The sequence below is a fragment of the Juglans regia genome, chromosome 13, assembly GCF_001411555.2.
Source record: "Juglans regia cultivar Chandler chromosome 13, Walnut 2.0, whole genome shotgun sequence".
NCBI lineage: Eukaryota > Viridiplantae > Streptophyta > Magnoliopsida > Fagales > Juglandaceae > Juglans > Juglans regia.
The window spans coordinates 6,595,221-6,604,396 of record NC_049913.1 but is presented as its reverse complement, the minus strand read 5'-3'; the positions used below and the strand labels follow the sequence as shown (position 1 = coordinate 6,604,396).

At 34.4% G+C, this 9,176-nt stretch overlaps 1 protein-coding gene across 1 annotated transcript; it reads left to right on the top strand.

Moving 5' to 3' along the window:
• Positions 1-5,154: 5,154 nt before the first annotated feature.
• On the top strand, positions 5,155-8,418 carry LOC108993298 (monooxygenase 2-like). The gene is made up of 6 exons (XM_018968163.2): positions 5,155-5,340; positions 5,448-5,594; positions 5,768-5,839; positions 6,685-6,850; positions 7,319-7,547; positions 7,698-8,418. Exons 1-6 carry the CDS (start codon positions 5,264-5,266, stop codon positions 8,264-8,266), a joined length of 1,260 nt encoding a protein of 419 aa, XP_018823708.1. The 5' UTR covers positions 5,155-5,263; the 3' UTR covers positions 8,267-8,418.
• Positions 8,419-9,176: the final 758 nt, after the last annotated feature.

The window sequence follows — 9,176 nt, the reverse complement described above, 5'->3', positions numbered from 1 at the left end:
TGTTTGAATATAATTATTTGGGTCTTATTTTTTTTCCAAGACACTTTACCTTAATAGTATAGAAGCAACCATAAGTATGTCAACCACCAAGGTGGTAGCCCAATTAGTAAAGGTTAAGGGATCGTTCTTCTCTCCCTTGCCTGAGGTCCTAGGTTCGGAAACATTTGCCTTAGTAAAATTTGTGAACCAAAGGCTTGAAAGCATTTGCATGCTGGCACCTTGGTGGAGTTACGATGATAGGCTGCTTCATCCGACATCAGTAACTATGGCTCAAACCAAACATGCCGCAGCAAGTGGGGGCTCTTATGATCACGCCCAGAGGGAGAAACTACACTAGCCGCCCTTCTCCACTCTTTCTAGATAAAAATAAGTAAGTTTAAGTATATTAGACAATATTGCAAATTTGGGATCTTTACCATTATGAAAAGGAAGAAGACAGGATGGGATATTGGATACTCCCATTGCGTCACTTCACGCCAATCGATTTTGGAATGGATTTCTCTTTTGAACCTTCCACCTGCTGAAGTTGCGTAGGGTGGAGGTGATATCTTAGACTATGTGTTGGAGACATACACCAATCTTATGTGATAGTCTGGGTCTTATTGAATGTAATGTGAATCAACTCGCAGTATTAGTGTGCATTTTGAAATGAGTATTTTTTTTTTAATCTTTGAGTAATACTATGTAAATTATAATATCCTCTCATTTTATTTTCATCACACTATATAAAATATGTCATTTTTATCACTTTATTAGGATCATCTTTTATTTTTTTTAATGAATAACTCCGTAGTTGGATGATCTCATCGTAATGGAATGAAACTGGAATAAGAATGTAGTTTATATGTACAATTTTCTTTTCCAAAAAAACTAGGGTGGCAAAAGCCGCTGCAATTCAAGAAGCTGACTCTCATAGGGGCCGTGCAGATTTCAAGCGCAATCACGGGTTTGAGACAAATTCATGCAGTTCGTAATTGGGAATGGTTAAACTTAAAGATCTGGTCTTCTTCCTTGTGATGATAAGCGTTTATAGAAGCATAGCCTCTGAGTTCGGCTACTTACAAATGTACTTCTTGTCTGACTGTAATATTACAAATTACAAAAGTCCATTCTTTTTTTTTTCTTTCCTCTTCTCCCTGATCTATGCAGTTCTTTGGGAATGGTATCAATTGGATTCCCTCCTCTCGAAATGCCAATCTGGGTTAATCATGTGTCCATAAAGTCATTGCTATATATTGCATGTATGTGTCGGTTATAATTTATGTGTGATCACCTTATGATTGAATATGGCACATGTTGATGTCATGTTTCGTATCTTGGGTAACGGAATGCTCTGCCGGAATAGACCTGCAAGATTAAGAGGTACTTGGGCGGTATGGGATACCTCCAATACTAAAGTTAGAATACTGAAATGAAAGAGGAGCTTGAGCGAGATAGAGCTAACAAAGAAGAAGCCCTCTTATAGCATTGGCATTGGATTGGTTATTTTACTCTTCAAATTTTAAAGAATATGTAACTTTTTTACTTTTAGCTAATCATTCAAAACTTAAAGTCTATATTGAATTAGTCATCACACTCTCTATAATAATAAAATATTATTATTTTTTATTTTTATAATTAATTTTTATTTTTTAATTAATTCTATTTTCATAACCTCCTATAATGTCTAACAATCATATGGGGAAGAAAATGGAGAAGAAGAAAAACAGAGAAGAAGAGGAAAAAAAAAAAAAACTAGAAAAAGAGAAAGAATGAAGAGATGCCGGAGAGGGAAGAAGAGAAGAAGAGAAAAAAAAATAGATGAAGAAAATAGAGAAAGGAGATGCGGGAGAGGAAGAATGAAGAAGAGAGAGAAAGGAAACACTGGAGAGAGAGACGGATATTAATAAACAATTAATTTGAAGATGAAATAGTGCTTTTCATATTTGAAGAAAAAGATAAATTTACTGTAACTAATATTTAAGATGAAAAGTGTTTGGCTAATTCAATGTGGACCAACTATTAATAAAGTTAGCTAAATTTAGAGATAAAAAGTTATTTGAAGAAGTCAATGTGAATGCTCTTAGAGCATTGGTAGTAGTTTCTCCATCTTTACCTGCACCTTTAAATTTAAAAAATGTCTTTAAATTTATCTACATTGACTTATACATCTCTAAATTTTTGCATAGCTATAAATAGTACTTCTTCAAAATTGAAGAAGTACTATTCATTTTTCAAACATTATTTTATTATTTTTTCTCTCTTCTATCCATTAAAATTAACTTTATAAAATTTATATTAAGATGATTTTGATACATAAAATTTGTATTAAGTTGATAATATAAAATGAATGTTAATTGTAAAATATATATAAAAAAATAATTCTAGAAAACAAATAAAAAATTAAAAAAAAAATAATTTATTATTATTTGATTTAAATATGCATAAATCAATGTGAGAGTTTTTTATATATAGATGATAATACTATTCTTTCATTTTTATTTTACCGCTCATCTCTATCGCTTTATTTTTTTAATTTATTTTTTACTTAATAATTAAGAAAATATTTTTTAATAATAATATTATTTTTTATTTTTTTAAAAAATATTAAAAAATACATATATGAATAGATAAATAAAATAAAATAAAATCTTATAACTAATGATAGATCCTAGTGGTAGTTGAGAGCGGAGAGTGTAGCAGTACTTATATATGAGAAATGATACTTGTAATCGTGAGTATGCAAGTGCCGTTTAATCGTTTTAAAAAAAATAAATAAATACGAGATTCACATAAAAAATAAATAAATTTTTTAATAATAAATTTTATTTTTTTTAAAAATAATTATATAATATTTACGTATTCTGTATATAATATTTTTTTCTCATATCTATATATATTTGGTCACGGTGGTCCCCTCGGTTGTCAGTAGATTGTATTAAGTCGTACTATACGCCGCACTGGTTGCAGGGTCTTCTCTATCTTGTCTGCCATCGTCCTGTTGCACTGCACACAATCCGTCCCTTCTCCATTCTGCTTGTCCCTGGTAGAAGGTGAGGGGGTGCTGTTCTCACTACCCTGGTGGCAGAGGTGAGTGGACGCTCATTGAATGCGACATGCCGGTCCTTTGCGTGACGGCTTCTTTGTTTATTTAATGCGACGTGTCTATTGTCTGACCGTAAAGGCTGCAGGCCATGTTGGTGGCATGACCATCATTGCCACTGGGTGGGCCTTCTTGGGCTAAACCCAGCTTACCCCTTTCATTCTTTTCTCGTTTCCTGGTCTGTCTGGACCCTGAGTGGGGCGAACCTTGCGCGGCCCAGGAAGGAAAATTTATTCCCTTCTCAGCAACATTAATCATGTGTATAAACTTGTTGACTAGTTGTTGTATGAAAATTTGCATTACAGGGCAACAGGATTAAATTTTAATGATTGTCAGATCGAGATGCCAAAGGCATGCACGTGACAATGATTTCAATTTAATAATTTTGTTTAATACTATATAAGTAGAACATTTCTTGCGGTGTTTCACTTTCATCTACCACGCATTTTGTTTCTTCGAATTAAGAAGTAATATAAAAAATAAAAGTAAATATGTAGGATAAAAGATAGATGAATAAATTTTTTTATTATTTCTCGCTCAAAGAGAGCCGGAGATAGAGAGTCGAAGAAGGATCCATACTGGTGGATCCTATGTCATCCTTGTGGACAGAATGTGTGTGTATATATATATAGAAATGATATTTATAATCGTGAGTGTGTAAACGTCGTACAATCGCTTTAAAAAAATGAATAAATATAAGATCTATATGAAAATAAATTAATTTTTTAATAGTAGACTCTACTATTTTTTAAAACGATTGCACGGCGCTTACGTATTTCACGATTGTATATAACATTACTCATATATATATGTGTGTGTCAAAGTAATACTAGGTACAAATTTTAAGTATACAAGTCTTTTATAAAAATGTAAATTTCATAAAAAAAAAAATGAATTTTACACATTTTTTTATGATAGGATCTATTTTTTTTCTTACACGAAACTTGTACGCTTAGAGCTTGCATATATATTTCTCTATATGTCATCCACTGTCTTATAATTTGTAGGACCCTCCTACTCTACTCTTCTCCTAGCTACTGGCCATTCAAAAAATAAAAATTGCATAGCTACCACACTAACGACCGTTCGGTTGCTACCTCGGTTAGGGGTAGGTGCTTTGGAACTTTGGGAGGAGATGAGGCAACTAATTTATTCCATCATAGAAACTCTCTCTTACACCATCAATGACAACATCTGTTTGTAGATCAAGAGGCACGGGGAAAACTATAAGTGCTAAAACTGATCAAACCCAAACTCAGGTGAAGCTTCAGCAGCTCTAATGGCACTAGGAGAAGCAGAAAAAATGGGACTAGACAATATAATCCTGGAAGGTGATTCTAGTGTAGTAATTCAAGCAATCTCAACCGATCAGCTCTTGCAGTGGAAAATGGAAATCCTCCTACCATATTAAATGGACTATGATAGAATTATTGGAATGCCAGTAGCTAATTGCTCTTAAAAAAAAAAATGTCCCTAATTAATTTTATTTCTCTCATATTTACTATGATTCCAGTTTCGTGACTCCTTTTCCAAAGACAGCTCACTCACGGGAAATAATAGCAGTACTCAACTGGAAATATTTTGTACACTTATATGCACGTAAAGAGTAATTCTAGACATAATAATAAAACCCATATTATTATTTTTAATGATTCATCTCCAAAAACAACTTCAAATTAAAGTTTTTAGAAATCTTGATCGTATTTATTTTAATGCTATACTCATGGCAACATTTAGTAATTAGTATTAGAAGGTTTCTTTTTCTTTTTCTTAACGAACGAACGATCCGAGATGGTTTTAAATTAAAGTTAAAAGTTAAATAAAATATTATTATAATATTATTTTTTAATATTATTATTATTTTAATATTTAAAAAAATTGAATTACTTATTATATTTTTTATAAAAATTTAAAAAATTTATAATAATAAAATAAAATGAGATGAAATGAAATATTTTTTATATTTAAACCTAGCCATACTGTTCAACTGGCAACTGCAAGTCAAAGTAGTGTCAAAGGCAAACTATTGACGAGGTCCTTATCATTCATCTTTCGTCCTCGTCGTTCAGCCTACTCTTCCATTACTGATCTCTTCCCCGGATATATATCATATCTGCTAGATATCTTGCAACCATCTTCCTATCTAGAAAAAGAAAAAGAAAAAAAAGCTTTATTGTCATCATGGAGGGAGTGGAATTAGACATTGTGATTGTGGGGGGTGGAATAGCTGGCCTTACAACATCCTTGGGACTTCATAGGTACTACGTATCCTCTCTCTTTTTTTTTAATTTTATGTTCATGTATTATGAAGGTAATATCATGTTCATATATTATTAATATCTTAAATAATTTTTATATTTTGTAGGCTGGGCATTCGAAGCTTAGTACTGGAATCCTCGGATACAATGAGGAACACAGGATTTCCCATTACAGCATATACAAATGCTTGGAAAGCCTTAGATGCTGTTGGCATTGGCGACTCCATTCGACAACATCATCAACGGCTTCAAGGGTACTAAGCAGTATACTTCTACTTTGGTTTGGTTTTACTGATTCATTCATCCAATGATCATCATCACCATTGTTGCTCTTTTTTTTTTGACAAAAGCGTGAAATTGACTACCCATTACATTACAAGAACACGCAAAAACATGTAACTTATAACCAGGAGATATTTTTGTGCAGGAGTGTGATTACATCTACAATCACAGGTCTTCAAACCTCAAAGGCGACATTTGCAAAAATCAAAGGAAAACAGTAAGTTACAGCGTCGTAAATGTTAGAAGTCAGTGGCCGAACTTGTGTCATCCTGTGGCAAGAAATACCTTGTATGTTGCACAAAAAACACAGGGTTACGAAGAAATCACAGTACCAAGTTTTTGTAGAAAGTTCAGAGCTATCAACTCTATACTAGGTAAAAACTATGACTTGATAAAGAAAAAAAAAAAGCAGCAATAACCTTTCTCAGAACTACAAAGAAATACGAGGGTCACTTAAGATGAGTTTATATGCATTTGAATGTTAAAATAAATTTAAATATATTTATGAAAATTTAAAAAAAGTTATACGTCTCGCGTGTAAAGAGGGGTTGAATTGAAAAAGATTATAGATCCCACATATAAAGAGATTTTGAATTGAGATAAATTTAATGATTTGAAAATTGAGTATTTCGATATTAGACTCAGTTTAAAATTAGATTCAATTAAATTGATCTCAATAGAGTCCAACATCCAAAAGGGGCTAAGCAAGTCCATCCTAGCTATATTCACATAGATTTACATTGTTTACAATTTTACTGCAATTGAAAACTTTTGGGCAGGAGGAGAGCGCCAGAGCGGTTTCATGTCCTGAGAGCGTTCATCTCCTATTCAAGTAGAATACATGAAGAAACTATTTTTCTGCTAAAGAAGACGATCATTTAATGATATAAATATCTTTTCCGGCATCCAAAGTTCTTTTTGTTTTCTCGATCGGATCATTTCTTTCGCGTACAAAACCCCAGCTATATGTAAACTTAGGTGGCCAAGATATAAACACAATGCTGATTTTATTTTGATATTATGTGTTTAAGCCAGACCTGATAATTGCTGTGTGATGCGCAGTGGAGGCCACGAAATTCGTTGTGTTCAAAGGCAGCTGTTGTTGGAAACCCTCGCAAAGGAGCTCCCAAGTGGCACCATCAGGTATTCTTCCAAGGTGGTTTCTATAGAGGAATCAGGCTTCTATAAGCTTGTTCATCTTGCTGACGGAACCATTCTCAAAACCAAGGTAATTTCATTATTTATATTGAGTTCATTATGTGGTTCAACAGTAATATTGTTTGTCACAACCAAACGTAAGAGTACTAATTTAAGTTCTGGGTACATATTTCGGACCAAAAAAAAAAAATAACAAATTAAGGAAAAAGAAAAGAACCTCGTTGAAGGATCCCACTCAAAATAGGAGCTACTGGATTATGACCTTTAGTTTAGTATTGCTCTGTAAACAGAAGCCGAAGGGTGGTTTGCTCCTGTTCATACAGGTGCTCTGTCTTCCTTATTTATGTGCCGGGCATTTGAATATATACTGAGAAGTGAGAACTTACTTTGTTTGAATAGGCTGAATAAATATTTATTCGAATGGGCTAAATACATGTTTGTTGTGTATGGGCTGAATGATATGGTTAAAATCATCTCAAGTGTTTTGGATATAATTGCTTAGACCTTATTATAAGAGTATAAACTTTGTGAATGGAAGGTATTGATTGGGTGTGATGGAGTAAACTCAGTGGTGGCAAAGTGGCTTCAATTCAAGAAACCGGCTTTCACTAGGAGATCTGCCATAAGGGGCTGTGTAGATTTCAAGAGCGGTCATAGTTTTGGGGACAGGTTCATGCTGTTCTTTGGGAAAGGTTTTCGATCGGGTTTTCTTCCTTGTGATGGTAACACCGTCTATTGGTTCTTGTCATGGACTCACTCCAGCCAAGGTGAGACATCATCCCCAACTAAGTGTTTGCTTGATTCTTTGATTTACAAATAGTTTTTGGGTTGAGAAGGTACAAATTCCTAAAAAGAGAAAAACAGTACTGGAATAAAGGAATTCATTTTGTTTGCTATTGGCATATATAATCTTGCAGAGAATGCAGATAAAGAGAGAGAGATGGGAGATGACCCAGCTAAAATGAAGCAATTTGTGTTGCACAAGCTAGGAAAAATTCCTGATGAAGTAAGGGCTGTTATTGAAAACAATGATCTGGATCGTATCATATTATCCCCACTAAGGTACAGACATCCCTGGGAGCTTGTATGGGGAAATATTAGCAAAGGAAATGTCTGTGTGGCCGGTGATGCATTCCATCCCATGACCCCAGAAATTGGCCAAGGTGGTTGTGCTGCCTTGGAAGATGGTGTCGTTTTGGCCAGGTGTCTTGGTGAGGCTCTACTGAAAGAGCCAAGTGGGGCAACAAAAGAGAGAGCTGATCAAATAGAAAGAGAGGAATACAAGCAGATTGAGGCTGGCTTGAAAAAGTACGCTGACGAGAGGAAGTGGAGAAGCATTCAGCTCATTACTACAGCTTATATGGTTGGTTATATCCAGCAGGGCTATGGATTGTTTGTGGACTTCTTAAGGGATAAAATATTGGCTTCGTACGTTCCTAGGATGGTGATGAAGATGGCTGATTTTGATTGTGGGAAGCTTAATTAATTACCGCTTCCTAATTGCATCTATATGCATATATATCATGCTTTGTATAATTGCTGCTTCAAGATACCAAGTCCTTTATGTTTTGCTCTTGTAGCAAATATTTATTATTTCTAATTTACGTAATAATAAAAAAAAGCATTTATTTTTTACAAGTGATATAACTACAAAAATATTCCACAAAAATAAGTTTGACATAACTTTATATCTTTATATATATATATATATATATATGATATGTTAGATTTATTTTACAATAAAAATAATTTTATAATTTAACGTATTGTATTAAGTTACGTTAGTTTGTGAGTTATTTTTATCAAATATTTTTATAATTAAAGCATTTATTTTTATTCTTTACTTTTTTACCATAGAGCTAACGTTAAGATGGATCTATCTTTTCTTTAAGACCAGTTGTTCAACTTCTATATATGTTTTGGAAATGCCCACGAAACCTCTCGAACCCGTCTCCCTCTAAACCCTCGTTACAGTTCTGTCACGAGAGGGTGGGAGCTTCAGCTCCTTTCCCCTCCCTCCCTCCCTCCCCTCGTCCCCTCTATGTAGTGCTCCGTTTTTATATTTGATGTGTTTTGCTGGCTAAATAAGGGAGAATCGCGAATTTGGAATGTCCGGCGACTATAGATGAGCACATGCCTCTCCATGGCGTTGCCCAATCGCCGATTTTCAAAACCGAAGGCGTCGCCTAACGGAACAACGAGTTGCCCGCACGCGCGGCCCAAAATTTGCGGTTGCGTTCGGTGAGTGGCTTTCTTGCGCCGCCAAGAGACCTTTATCGTTGCCACGCACGGCTCCACTGGGGCCTGCGGTTTTCTTCCAGGGTGGCGCGTGTGCTGCACACACCATCGCAGCTGCCGGAGCATTGTCCTTTTTTGTTGTTTCAGTAGTTTTTCTT

What these genes read in the sequence shown, in the direction of transcription:
- LOC108993298 (XM_018968163.2), top strand. Translation starts at nt 5,264, where the DNA reads ATGGAGGGAGTGGAATTAGACATTGTGATTGTGGGGGGTGGAATAGCT. An exon ending in CATCATCAACGGCTTCAAGG is followed by an intron (nt 5,595 to 5,767) that starts GTACTAAGCAGT and finishes ATTTTTGTGCAG; the next exon opens with GAGTGTGATTACATCTACAA. An exon ending in GAACCATTCTCAAAACCAAG is followed by an intron (nt 6,851 to 7,318) that starts GTAATTTCATTA and finishes TGTGAATGGAAG; the next exon opens with GTATTGATTGGGTGTGATGG.